The sequence below is a fragment of the Phyllobates terribilis genome, unplaced genomic scaffold, assembly GCF_046119375.1.
Source record: "Phyllobates terribilis strain yellow unplaced genomic scaffold, ASM4611937v1 Scaffold_1__5_contigs__length_1240528914, whole genome shotgun sequence".
In the NCBI taxonomy this organism is placed as follows: domain Eukaryota; kingdom Metazoa; phylum Chordata; class Amphibia; order Anura; family Dendrobatidae; genus Phyllobates; species Phyllobates terribilis.
Genome location: NW_027362761.1, coordinates 1,135,719,715 through 1,135,734,823, shown reverse-complemented (window position 1 = coordinate 1,135,734,823; position 15,109 = coordinate 1,135,719,715). Strand labels below are relative to the sequence as shown.

The window sequence follows — 15,109 nt, the reverse complement described above, 5'->3', positions numbered from 1 at the left end:
GAGCAAGCAGAACAATAAAACACAGCAAGAAATCACTAATAAAACATAACAATAAGATCGAGAAAAGTCGGTGCTCCGTGCTGGAAAAGTCTTTAATAAATGGGCAGCTCTTCACACAGTTGAAAGCAATGATGGAAGAGGGAACCATCAGCGCCTTCCTCCATCATTCTCCCTGCACGTCTGAGCTCAGACGTCTAAGTGTAGACGGCGCGATGATGTCACTAAATTGCGCCTGCTCTACAGAGTGTTCAGAACACATGCTGCAGAGACCGAAGCAGCCTGGGAACAGGGAGAGATGAGTATGTTTTGGAAAACTGTTTGAAGACCATAAAACAGCTTGCAAGGCTATGTGGGGGCTATTATCATGTTGCAGAGCTATGTGGGGGCCATTATACGATTTGCAGGACTATGCGGGGGCCATTATACTATTAGCATGGTTATGTTGGGACCATTACACTGTTTGGAGGGATATGTGGGCCATTATATGGAAGGCTATGTGGGGCCTATTAGAGAGTTTGCAGGACTAAGCGGGGACCATTATACTATTTGCAGGACTATGTGGGGGCCACTATACGATTTGCTGGACTATGCCGGGGCCATTGTATGATTTGCAGGACTACGTGGGGGCCATTATACTATCTGCAGGGTTACTTGGGGGCCATTATACAGTTCAGAGGGCTATGTGGGAGCCATCATACTGTTTGGAGGACTAGTGGGGTCCATTATACTGTTTGGATGGCTATGTGGGGGCCATAATACTGTTTGGAGGACTACTGGGGTATATTATACTGTTTGGATGGATATGTGGGGGCGATTGTACAGTTTGGAGGTCTATTTGGGGGTCATCATACTGTTTGGAGGACTAGTGGGGCTCATTACACTGTTTGGAGAGGTATGTGGGGGTCATCATACTGTTTGGAGAACTAGTGGGGTCTATTATACTGTTTGGAGGGCTATGTGGGGGTCATCATACCATGTTGGAGGACTAGTGGGGGCCATTACACTATTTGTAGGGCTATGTGGGAGGTCATCATACTGTTTGGAGGGCTAGTGGGGTCCATTATACTGTTTGGAGGTCTAGTGGGGGCCATTATACTGTGCATGGGCCATTATACCATGTGGAGGGTTGTGTTGGGCCATCATACTGTGTGGAAGGTTGTGTTGGGACCATCTTACTGTGTTGGGGTCACTGTGGGGGTATCATACTTTGTTGGGTGGGGTGTTATCTACGGTCATCATACTATTCGCGTGGAGGGTACTGTGTAAGAATTCACCATGGGGGTATCATACTGTGTTTGCGGGGCACTTTTGTTGGCATCATACTTTATGGGGGCCATTAAAGGGAATCTTAATGTGTTGGATTACTAAGGGGCTTCAGTAAAAGTAAAGGCTGCAAAGTTGTGAGATATGCTTTTCTGAATATCGAATATTATTAATTATTATTATTATTAATATTATCGACAAATATTATAAAACATTTATGGAGGACCCAATTAGACTTCTGCTATGGGGTCCCATGATTTCTTTGTACCCCCATGGTATAGGACCGCCAGACCAAGCTGAGTATAGCGCTCGGTTCTTTCTGGAAATCCCATAGAGGATGAGGTCAAGCATGTGCATGCCCTCTGCATTCAGGATGGGGCTCTGCACAGCTTCTGGGTTTCTGAGCCCCATTCTTGAGATCCCAGCGGTCAGAAAGTTATCCATTATCTCGTGGATATAGAATAACTTTCTATACTACTGGGATGAGAGTCATCTCCGATGCTGATAGTTGCATGGATCACAGTGATGGATATATCTTCCAATTTGCTGGGCTGATCGCTGTCAGAAAAGCATAGACTATGCAGTACCTGGGACAGCGACATCCATAGGAGTGTGGCTGGTACTGCTACTAAAAAACACGCAGCCCCATTCACTTGAATGGGCTGAGCTGCAGGACCAAGGACAGTCAAACCGGTTACTGCAATGTGGGGTTCATGGCTTCCCAGCTGGAGCTTTGCTACGTTTTCCTTTTCTTGTTTGATGATGGACTGCCCTAAAGATAAGTCATTAACCCTTTCCTGATGTTCCTTATATTAGGTGCAGGTGTATGGAAGGGGCTCCGGAAGTGTGTTATACAGGCGGCATGTGTCTGAGACAGCAGCAACCAGATCAACCTCCGATCGCTGCTGTTCAACAATTTAGATACTGCTGTCAATCATGGATATTGGCATTCAAATGTACTTGTTGTCAGTATGTGTAGCACCCATCGCCTAATGTATCCTCCCAAAGGTACCGATGGGTTGGCATGTTAGCTGGGGTTCTACTGAAAGCCCCGGTAGCTGCCATCTTGGTGGTCCTGTGAAGCTCAACCTGACGCTGCGCTTTAAAAGAGGATGTAAATTTCTCTAAAAACTGAAGTATATAGTGCATAGAACAAGCAATTAACTGGTCACAGTTAAAGCCAAAAATAATCAATACGTACTAACATTTTTTTTTAATCCACCCCCTCTTTTCCCTATTCAAATATGAAGAAACAATAAAAAAAATCCCTACTTGATGTTGTCATATCCATATAAGTCCCATCTATTAAATAATAAATTTATTTAAAATGAGCGTTAGGCTATGTTCACACATTGCGTTTTTTTATGCATTTTGTAAGCAAATTTTCAGCTGCGTTTTACAGTACCAGCAAAGTTTATGAGATTTCAGAAATCCCATGCACACACATTGGTTTTTGTGTCATCAGAATTTTGGGCTTTGCGTGTTTTTTTGCACAATAGAGCATGTCACTTCTTTCAGAATTTTTCACCCATTGAAAGTAATGGGCAGTGAAAAAATGTATAGTGTGAACTTAGCTATCAGGTTTTGTTGCGTTTTTAGTGAAAATAAGCAAGTACAGCAGTATGAGAAACTTATTCATTTTTGTGATTTTGCCATCTTGTCCAGATCACTGAGATGGTTGTTTGTATTGGGAGAGTTAAATTAAACTAGTGATGTGTAGACAGTAAACATTGGCTGAACTAGGTGTGAGATTAAACAATACCTGTGGCCCAGTGAGGTGTGAAATTGAACAATCTCTGAGCAACTGAATGGCAGACACTATAGTGTGAAAGTAAATAGTGTCCTACAAACTTAATACTCTGCCAGTGTTTTAGGTAAACTATTGCTGAACAATTCACCCCCCCCCCCACTGATACAGTTGTAATTCTGGTTAATATGGTTTCACATATGTCTTGCATTGGTGACCTGTGTACATGCCTCGGTTGTGGAAGCAAAGCTGAACTTTGGGATCCTGAAAAACGCACCAAAAACTGCACCAAAAAATGCACCAAAACCTGTGTTTTTGACGCAGCTTCTTTCCTGCCAATAGATCAGATTTTGCTGAAGAAAAAGAAAAGCTGAAAAAACGCCTAGTGTGAACATAGCCTTAAAGGCTTAAAATGACACTAAACTATAACAAAAAAGCACAAGTTTGTATCAGGCTGAGCTGGAGAATCATATTGTCTGAGCATCATGAACCCCATAAGTACAAAAAAAACAACAACAGCGGAATTAGTTTTATCCTGCTTTGAATTTGTTTCCTGTTTTTTTTTTTAGTACATTCTATGGTAAAATGAATGTGTCATTTAAGGCCACGTTCGCACGTTCAGTATTTGGTCAGTTTTTTTTACCTCGGTATTTATAAGCTAAAACCAGGAGTGGGTGATAAATACAGAAGTGGTGACTTGTTTCTATTATACTTTTCCTATAATTGTTCCACTCCTGGTTTTGTCTTATAAATACTGATGTAAAATACTGACTGAATACTGATCGTGTCAATGAGGCCTAAATTTTTTTAAAAAATTTCATCCCGAAAAAAAATTAGCAATTAGTAAAAAACAAATGAAAGCTCAATAATAAAAAAATGTTAGTCACAGAGGGGTTAACCTACAATTAACCCTTACGTGATCAATGTTTTGTTTTTTGCGCTTTCATGGCTGCTTTGGGAATCTGCTGTACTTGTTGCCTGCAGCCTTTCCCATCCACCTCTCCCCATACTATGCTGGTGTTACCCAGGAGTTTCCCCCTTTCTCTAGCTTCTCTTGCATCTACATCTCATTCTGCTGCAGGTAATGATGCTGTAGAAGGCAGCCCAGCGCTCCACCACTGATAGAGTTAACGTTCTACACTGGGCGGTTCCACGTGCTTGCCGACAACCAATGAGCTGCCAGTTTGTGTTCCGTGTCAGGAATTGACCAATCAGCAGCGAGATCCTGGGGCCTAACACTGAGCGGCGGCGGCTGCGGTGTCCCTGTGCGCTCCGGCTCCTCCCTGTAAACATGTCCGCACGGCTGCGCCGCTCACTGCTGCTGCTCTGCTCCCTGCAGCTGCTCGGTGTCCGGGCCGGTGGTGGAAAATACTCCCGGGACGTGAATGAGAACCGGGCGGACGAGGAGGCGGCAGAGTTCCGGATACAGAGGCTGAATCAAGTGTGGGAGAAGGCGCAGAGAGTGAGTAATGTGAATGGGGTGATGTGACCGTGCACTGTCAGTGATGGCTGCATGTTAGCGGCAGGATCTCTGCTGGCTGTCAGTGAGTGCAGACGTGCCGGGCCGCCTGCACAGGTCTGCTCCCTGATGGTGCCAGCGATTTACACTGCTGCTCTGACCTACAGACTGGGAACAGTGCTCGGCTGTGAAGCCTGAGCCTCCTGCACACAGGGACTTTCTGGCCTCTTTTAAAGGGGTCCCCCCTTCCTGTTTTGAAGGGGTTTACTGAAGACCCTCTTAAAGGAGACCTGTCAGGATGATTTGTCAGTCAGTCTAGAGATGTGGCTCGATAACGCCTCACACGACAATCACCATGATCCCGGCGGTCTTGTGGGAATCCGATGTGCCAGCGCTGAGAAACCAGGCTCCGAAGCCACATGCAGATTAGCCTGGAAGTGCATTGAGGGTGTGTCAGTGCATTGCCACGCCCCTGAGGTGCTTCCAGGCTGATTCCAGCACAGGTTCTCAGCCTCTGGATGTAAACAAGTGTCTTTCTTTTCTCTAACAGCAAGCAGAGATGCTATCTGGTGTATTATGCAAGGTGTTTGGGGCTGCACTGTGATATATATATATTTTTTATTAGCGGCTCAGTGGTTAGCACTGTGATATATATAACATTATGTTGGCTCAGTGGTTAGCACTGCAGCCTTGCAGCGCTGGGGTCAAATCCCACCAAGGCCAAGATCTGCAAGGAGTTTGTATGTATATTCTCCCTGTGTTTGCGTGGGTTTCCTCTGGGTTCTCCGGTTTCCTCCCACACTCCATACTGATAGGGAATTTAGATTGTGAGCCCCAATGGGGACAGTGCCCATAATGTCTGTAAAGCGCTGTGGAATTAATGGCGCTGTATAAGTGAGTAAAATAAATGTTATTGGCACAGATCAGCTTCAATGCAGAAGTGAACAGCGCCAGAGAACCCCTTTTATTAAATAAAATTTAAAAAAAAGTGAGAAACTCCACCACAACTGGCTTCATCATTGCTTTATGATGCCGATCTATAAATATTTCCCAATTGGAGGACATTTGATCGCCTGTTTGCTCTTCAGAGTGTCGTTGAACACACTGCGGATAGGCTGACATTGTTTTCGGCAGCACACTATTTTCCACCGTACAATGTGCTGACGTCGGCAGTCGCGTGACCCGTCACATGACTAAATGACGTAAGGGCGGGTCCTTTTAGACCACCGGGGAGACCGGACTCATCGGATAAGGAGACCGTGGGCCATCAGGAGGTAAGTATAATTTTTATTTTTTACCCTTCTTTTATGGTCACACTATATAAATCCATGCCGGTTGCATGGATTTATATAGTGTGACCAAGTTGTCAAGCACTTTCCAAGTGATGCTAAAATCGCTTGGAAAGCGATTGACAACCCGCATGCGGAAATGCAAGTGAAGAACGCTTCACATCCGTATGTCCCTGGCAGGAAAACGCATGTACAATCCGCATGTACAATCCGCATGTGTTTTTTCTGCCAGGGAGATGCAGAAATGCTCAGGAAAAAATCCTGAGCATTTCTGCATCGTGGGCACATAGCCTTAAAGCAACACTGCTGGGTAGTCACCCCCTGTGATTGGGCCACATTCACACGTTGAGTATTTGAGATTTTTACCTCCGTATTTGTAAGTCAAAACCAGGAGTGGGTGATAAATACAGAGGTGGTGATGTTTTTCTATTATATTTTTCCTCTGATTGTTGGTTTTGACTTTCAAATACTGAGGAAAAATACTGAACGTGTAGGTATACAGTTACTTGGAATCTGTCCACAGCGTATCTGCACTTTTCACTTAGACGTGCAAGGAATAGAGCTGGAGTGACAGAGGCTTCAGATCTACCATAGCTCTTCAGCCTCATTTGCATATCAATTGTAACACTGATTTCTCAGTAACAGAGGAATGGACCGGCCATGTAAAGGTATTGCTGGACTTGTCTTTGAAAGAGCTATTTGCACATATAAATAGTTTGAGGGTAAAATCTTGCTAAAAGATTTCCTTTAATGTGTAGTAATGAAAACAAGCAAAAAAAAAAAAAAATCTAATCAATTTATGTCAATTCTTTGCCACATGTTCCAAGCATAAAATCGCTGACAAAATGCGTGTTTTCAAGCTTATATTCTGGCTTTTGATACTGGACCATGCATAATATTGCTACACCCTATGCTATATTATATTTATTTTTGTTTTTTATTCTTTTTGTTACCTGTTTTTTCAGTCTGAAAAATATGTAACGAAACTCAGTGTCTTCCGATGCGTTCACAAAGAGATGATGCATTTCTTAGCATCCCGGGATACGAAGTTAATAAGTGCTCAGTTATAATGGGAAAACTACAAATCAGTAACTCCAGTACATAATTATATCTGCTGGATTTTCACTGGCATGCATGACTTCTAGTTTTGTGTTTTTAAAAAAAAAATAAAAAAAAAAAAAGTGTTGAAATCACGGCGAACAATATCATGGAGAAAGGAAAAGATAACTCTTTTCGTTATTTCACTTTTGATTTGTTTTTTGTCCACTTCTACCAAGATAGGTAACTTTTTTTTTTCTTTTTTTTTTTAAGCTTTATATTGATGTGCTCGTAGTTTTATGAGGACTTATTTGTTTGCAGGATGAGTTGTAGTTGTGACTCCATTCATTTTACCATACAATTGTGAGCCCCAATGGGGACAGTGATGATGCCTGTAAATCGCAGTGGAATTAATGGCGCTATATAAGTGAGTAAAATAAATAAATACAATGTGCTGCAAAACACAGGTAAAAAAAACCTCAAATTCCAACAAATGGCGAGCAGAAAAAAACAAACAAACAAAAAATGCAATGCCCCCATTTTTTTTTTTGTGGTGGATGGGCTGGGGGAATAGTGGGATGGGTTTACAGTATAAAAAAAAAAAAAAAAAAAAAGTGTCTGACTTCCAATCTCATCAGTTTATGGCAGCTGTCGCTTCTGACGGCCATCAGCACACCATGCAGCGCGATTGTTGGGCGCCGATCTGTTTGGCTATTTGCCGTACCAGCAAAGTCTAAGAGATTGCAGAATTCTTAGTTCACACATCATGTTTTTTTTGGGGGAGGGGGGGGGGGAATAGAGCATGTCTCTTCTTTCAGCGTTTTTGATGCCAAAATAGAATGGGTTTGTTTTGTTTTTTTCACTGAACTCGATGTACATGCATAATAAGAGATGGAAGGACGCTGAAAAAAAAACGCACCAAAACTGCAAGAGAAATCCTGAACAAACCTCCCTTGAGAGATCAGGTTTTGCTGCAGAAAATTGACGCCAAAAAATAACTATGATGTGTGAACATAGCCTTAGGTCACGTTCACACGTTCAGTACTTGGTCAGTATTTGTAAGCAAAAACCAGGAGTGGAACAATTTAGAGGAAAAATATAATAGAAACACGTCACCACTTCTGTATTTATCACCCACTCCTGGTTTTTGCTTACATACTGATGTAAAATACTGAATGTGTGACCATGACATTAGGGTCAGTTGGGAGCCTACTGAAATGTTAATGATCAGCAATTGTATGTACAAAATATGGTATTGATCAAAACTGCAGCTGTACATGCACCAAAAAAAAAGCAAGCCTTCATTGCATGTCCATAGACAAAAGTATAAAATATCTTATAGCGGAAAAAAAAAAATTGACCAGCCCCTCCTAACAGAAGCAAGTGTGAACAGTCCTGTTCACACTTGCTTCTGTTAGGAGGGGCTGGTCAATTTTTTTTTTCCGCTATAAGATATGCAAAGTAAAGAATACAGCTGTCTCTGTAAGCGCTAAAATGTGCAAACATTGAATATATGAAATGATAAACTGCATTACTGCCATATAGAAAATACTTGGTGCACAATTTTTTCAATTTGTGTGAGCCCACAAGGCGAACTGTCTCTAATGGGGCCCTAACCTTATAATATATATATATATATATATATATCTCAAAAGTTTGGACACACCTTCTCATTTAAAGATTTTTATATATTTTCATGACTCTGAAAATTGTACATTCACACTGAAGGCATCAAAACTATGAATTAACACATGTGGAATTATATACTTAACAAAAAAGTGTGAAACAACTGAAAATATGTCTTATATTCTAGGTTCTTCAAAGTAGCCACCTTTTGCTTTGACTGCTTTGCACACTCTTGGCATTCTCTTGATGAGCTTCAAGAGGTAGTCACCGGAAATGGTCTTCCAACAATCTTGAAGGAGTTCCCAGAGATGCTTAGCACTTGTTAGCCCTTTTGCCTTCACTCTGCGGTCCAGCTCACCCCAAACCATCTCGATTGGGTTCAGGTTGGGTGACTGTGGAGGCCAGGTCATCTGGCGTAGCACCCCATCACTCTCCTTCTTGGTCAAATAGTCCTTACACAGCCTGGAGGTGTGTTTGGGGTCATTGTCCTGTTGAAAAATAAATGATGGTCCAACTAAACGCAAATCGGATGGAATAGCATGCCGCTGCAAGATGCTGTGGTAGCCATGCTGGTTCAGTATGCCTTCAATTTTGAATAAATCCCCAACAGTGTCACCAGCAAAGCACCCCCACACCATCACACCTCCTCCTCCAAGCTTCACGGTGGGAACCAGGCATGTAGAGTCCATCCGTTCACCTTTTCTGCGTTGCACAAAGACACGGTGGTTGGAGCCAAAGATCTCAAATTTGGACTCATCAGACCAAAGCACAGATTTCCTCTGGTCTAATGTCCATTCCTTGTGTTCTTTAGCCCAAACAAGTCTCTTCTGCTTGTTGCCTGTCCTTAGCAGTGGTTTCCTAGCAGCTATTTTACCATGAATATATAATTCCACATGTGTTAATTCATAGTTTTGATGCCTTCAGTGTGAATGTACAATTTTCATAGTCATGAAAATACAGAAAAATCTTTAAATGAGGTGTGTCCAAACTTTTGGTCTGTACTGTATGTATATGTTATTTTTATTTTGCATAAACTGAGCCGCGGTGCTTGTTTCAGATTTGCAGCATGTCAGTTTACCTTGCGGGAACGCTGAGTTTTATCTGCAGATTTTCCCTATTGACTTGCATTAGATGTGGAAAATCCGCAGGTAAAAAAAAAAAAAAAAAAAAGCACATGTAATCCGCACAAGATTGCATCAACAAAAGGTTTTGCCAAATACCAGAACATATCAAAAACAAAGCTTTATTTAAAACATGACAAACCTAAGAGAAACAAAAACGTCAGTGTCAAAAACATAAAAAATTAATATGAAAACACAAGTAATATAATTTTATGTAATGGGTGCATAAATGTTTCAGAAAATCATCAAAAACTCCTTGTGGGAACGGACCCTTAGACTGATGGGAAGAATTGATCCTACCTGCCCTTTAAAATTTTTACATGTCTCAGAAAATTTGTAGCAGAAAACTAAATTACTTACAAAGTTTTCACATCTTTAACCATTAAAATAAATAAAAAGAAAATAAAACTTTTTAAGGGGTATTCCCATCTCCAAGATCATATCCCAATATGTAGTAGGAATAATAATAACAAATACCTTTAATTAGTAATGTAGTATAGTTCTTCTGATTCGCTATTTTGCTTACCTCATGTGCAGGCAATTGCAGTAGCTTAGATATCCATGGTTGCGACCACTCATATAGTGATAAGTTGTTGGTTGTTAGTGTTCGTAACCATGGATACTTAAGCTACTGCAATGCCCTTCATATGGGGTAAGCGACATAGCGTATCAGAAGAACTATACTACATTTCTAATTGGAGGTATTTGCTGTTAATAATATTCTTATTACACCTACTACATATTCGAATAGGATCTTGGAGATGGGAATACCTGTTTTAAGTTTGCATTGCCATAATCATTCTCGCATGAAGAATCTTGCCTGGTTCCTTTTTCACCACACAACGAACACCTTAAAACTGAAACCCAGAAAACAATGGTGTAATTGCATATTTTATTTTTTTCCACCGCACTTTTCAGTACGTTATATTGCGAAATGCGGTCATTCAAAACTATGACTCGTTTTCCAAAAAACAAAACTTGATACGACAATGTTGAATGAATGGACGAAGGCGAGGAAAAATTTACAGTACCTGGGAGCGGTTACTAAACTATATAAAGCGGTGCTGTTCTGTTCCATATTTTGTTCACATCCGTCCACTGCCGGAGCGGATAATGACTGATCGGTGGGGCTGCCAGATGTTGGACCACCCCCGATCTGATGTTGATTACCTATCCTAAGAATTAGTCATCAAGATCATAGTAGTGAATAATCCCTTCAGATTGGGCATATACGGTCATAATAGTACTGCATGGATATACAAGAGGTACAGCACAACTGAGTTCATGTTGTATTTTATATATCATTGTCCTATGGAAGGTATCCATTTTTTATTTTTATTATTATTCTGATGTCGCTTGGACTTTAAATTAAGTTGAGGACCTTCACCTTCTCTGAGAATGTCAGTCTGCTTTTATTGGAAATTGCGGCGTGGTTTTGGTGTTAAGAATTGATTGAAATTAATCTTCTGCTGTTTTAAAATGTCACCTAAAATTTCACATACGGCTCAAGGACCGAAATCTGGAAGTGTGTTTTTTTTTGTTTGTTTTTTTTTTTTTTTTAAAGTGAAATTATTTTTCTTCCTTTTTTCTTTCTTTTTCTTGTTATTGAAGGCGCTTGTTGTCTTCAGGAAAACCGGAGATGTGGCCGAAAAATAAAATAAAGTGACCCTAAAAAAATATTCCAACGTTCTCCCTAAATTGTACAAGACAAGAAAGATGACAATAAAATACGTCTTTGTATTACTCTGGTCCAGTGCAAACACATGACTTAGCGTGGGGACCAGAAGATTTGTAATTAAGGGGTTGTCCGACCCAAAAGAAAAGCAAAAATGAGCTTAAAGGTGTATTCCCATCTGCAAGATCCTATCCCAATATGTTGTAGGTGGAATAATATTAGCAAATACATCCAATTAGAAATGTAGCCTAGTTTTTCTGATTCGCTATGTCTTTCCTTGTGTGCAGGCATTGCAGGACCTTAGGTATCCATGGTTATGACCACTGATATAGTGACAGTTAACTAGTTGCTAGTGGTCATAACCATGGATACCTAAGGTCCTGCAATGCATGCACATGAGGAAAGAGGCATAGTGAACCAGAAAAACTATACTACATTTCTAGCTGAAGGTATTTGCTAATATGAATAATAATAATAAATATTATTATTATTATTACATCTACTACATATTGGGATAGGATCTTTAGAGATGGGAATACCTCTTTAAATAACACCCGGCCCCAATTGCCCAGTGTATAAGGTCCATAAAGACATGGTTGGGGGTTTTTGGTGGAAGAACATGACCGGCTGCAGAGATTCCTGACCACAACCTCATCCAACACCTCTGGGATGGACTAGCACAGATTGTGAGCCCGGCCTCTCCCCAACATCAGGGTCTGACCTCACATGCTCAGTAATTGGGGAGTGGACAATTCCTTTAACTATACAGACCTTCACATTACCGTACATTTATCTGATTACTCTGCTTGCTTGGTTTTGCAGAAAAAAAAAATAATTCCAACCATCTGTGTGTCCAGCAGGTGCCATCGCCTACATTTTACTTTTAGCTTTCCTTATGTTAAATGGATGATTTTGGGGCAGGTGTAACCCTGAGCTCCCTGTTCTTGCCTCTTCTCTCCTTTTAGCTCCAGTTTTCTGCTGTAAAATTAGCAGAACTTCACAGTGATCTGAAAATCCAAGAGAAAGATGAGCTGAACTGGAAAAAACTGAAGGCGGAAGGGTTAGACAACGATGGAGAGAAAGAGGCCAAACTCCGACGATCCCTGAATGGTACTTATTTACTCTTTTTTGATACTTTGAGTCCAGAATATGACCTGTGTACTTTGGGTATTTTTCTATCCCTCTCTAGCACTGTGTGCTGCTCAGACATCTGCCCATTTCTGCTCCTCTCCACCTCCTAATCTGTACATGTTTACAAAGAGATAAAAGAACCTGCAGCTGCATCTCCCTCCTCCCTCTCTAGTAGCCAAGTATTTACTGTAATACTTTAGTTTAAACTTTATCGATGACTGAGGAGGCTTCTGAACATACAGATCATGCAGGTTGGAAATTCTTGGGAGCGGAGAAAACTCTCTGATCCTGGCACTCTGTGACACTAGTCACTACTCACGGACATGCTGTGAGGCAGGGTAGTCAAATGTTTCAGGGTCAGATGCCAAAAGAGCACGACAAAGGCGTAGTCGGGTCACGGTCAGAATTCCAGAAAGGTGGCTGATCAAGACAAAGGGGCTAGGTAAATGGATGGTCAGAGGCAAGGTCCGGGGTCAGCCAGCAATCTATCAGAAACCAAGCACAAGGCACACAAATACTACCGAGCTTAGGCTACAACTGGCAGTAATCAGACATCTACCTAAATAGCCAGGTCATAACCCCGGACGGGAGACACCTGAAGGAAACCCAGCACGCCCCTACTCCTGATTGGATGGCTGAACTGTCACTGCGTGAAAGACACCATGAGTGGTGGAATCGTGACACTTTACCTGTTCATTACTCTGATCGTGGCGCTTCACAAAGGAGGAGGGATGACCCTAGTAAAATAAAGTGTATTATATTTGATAGATATGTACAAAAATATAACGTTCATTTACATAGTATCCTCATACCTGTACAGTAATTTATACATTTATAAGGGTTTTTTTCCTATTGGCAACTTTCTGCACACCATCCAGAACACTGTTAAAAATAATAAAATCAGTGTGAGATCTCACCTGGGAGGAGGGGCATTGAGGCGCTGTCATTTAGGCTAGATGGAAGGAGAAGCAGCAGGGAGGAAGTACACTGAGGAGCAGCAGGGAAGAAGTACACTGAGGAGCAAGTCAATCTAGCTTTGTGGGTGGAGAGGGAATTTTAAACTTTCAATAAGGAATAGACTGCCTTTCTGACATGGATTATTACAGTAAGTACAAGAGTCTCATCGTGTATCAGATCTATTTAGTAATGTATGTAATCATATTTGGCTTTTTCACCATGAATGGTGGCCAAGGTTTTTTTTTTTTTTTTGTTTTGTTTTTATCATCTCTGCAGGTTTTTTTATGGCAAGTGTTACTTTGCCTCCTGACAGGGTGATTTTGCTACCTGTCCCTGTTCCCCTAGGATGTAGTGCTTAATGTAAGGTGGTCATGATTACTTACTTATTATCTTAGGGAATGTGAGTTGTGGCTTTTTGCTGATGGTTAATATATTCATTATTTTTGCTTCAAAGTTCATTCCTTGGAACTGTCTGCAAGAAAAGTAAATGAGTTATTTAAATGCCGAATCTCTTACTGGTGTTTCCTTTTAACAAAAAAAATTCTGAGGCCGATATTTGGACAATCAAAGGAATTGTATATTAAACAAAAGTCAATATGTTTACCTGTTTTTTTTTTACACACATGCTGATTTTTAGCTCTGCTCCAATTGGGCACAGTTATGGTCAGAGTTTAGTTTGATCTGCTGCTGCTGCTGTCTCCTCCATGCTTTACACTGCAGGGAATATGGTGACGCCAATCAGCCTCATTTAAAGGGATTCTTCCCAAAACAAGTTTTCCCTTATCCATCAGATAGGGAATAATTTTCTAACCGCTGGTGGTCAGACTTCTGGGACCACCAGAGATCCTAAGATCAGGGTTCTGGAACTCCGAAAATGGGGCTCTGCAGAGTTGCGCATGCTCGGCCTTCGCTACATTCATTATCTATGGGACTGCCTGAAAATCAAATACAGCACCCTGCTATATCTTGGCAATGAATGGAGCAGAGGTCCAGGATGCGAATCCCCTTTCTATCCAAGGTGGTTCAACAGCGCCTCGTTCTGGGGGTTCTTGGGAGCACTTTAGGTTCCAGTGGTTGGACCCTTTTGGATAGGGATTTGGTATCCAAAAATGGGTTGGTCCCAATATTGTCACCTATTATCATATTTCTGTTTCAGTAATATTGGCCAAGTTTGGACTGGATGGGAAAAAACAAACACAGACAGAAGAGAATAATTATATTAAGGACGGCACAGAAAATGATGTGTTAAATGATCCTCGGTTAGAAAAGCTGTGGAATAAGGTGAGGCCGGAAGCTCTAGGAGAACCTCTGTTTAGGTATATGGAAGTTTTTGCTTGTTTTTTTTTTCATTTCCGCCTTATACATTTTGCTTGAGTCTTTTTTTTTTTTTTTTTTTTTTTTTTTTTTTCTTTTTTCTGCTAATGTACTCCACTGCCAACCCCTCTCCCACTGTGGTGATTTTATGTCAACTTGACAAAAAAAAATTGAAAACACTTTGCAGAAAATTCATGAACCACGTACGCCATTTTAAAATATTTTTTGCAAAAAAAAAAAACTGTCAATGAATACTTAAAAAAAAAAAAAAAAAATGCTGATGATGAATTTGGGCCCATGGTTTCTTGCTTTCAGGCGGCATGCACTAGAGCGGAAGAAGATTAACAGATTATGTGGTTTTATGGAAAAGATTCAGTATAACATTATACAATATTATTATTATTATTTATTTTTTAATTATTTCTGCTAACTGACCGGGAAGGGAGTCCCGTGGGCGGAGTGTGGCTCTGACTGGGGGGGGGGGGGCGG

General features: G+C 41.1%; 1 protein-coding gene across 1 annotated transcript in view; it reads left to right on the top strand.

Moving 5' to 3' along the window:
• The first annotated feature begins 4,203 nt into the window (after nt 1-4,203).
• LRPAP1 (LDL receptor related protein associated protein 1) overlaps nt 4,204-15,109 on the top strand; it is a 32,203-nt gene continuing 21,297 nt past the window's right edge. The window contains exons 1-3 of the mRNA XM_073647645.1: nt 4,204-4,472; nt 12,184-12,328; nt 14,463-14,587. Of these exons, the coding sequence (XP_073503746.1) occupies nt 4,302-4,472; nt 12,184-12,328; nt 14,463-14,587 (441 nt within the window). The 5' untranslated portion in view covers nt 4,204-4,301. The remainder of the gene's footprint in view (nt 4,473-12,183; nt 12,329-14,462; nt 14,588-15,109) is intronic.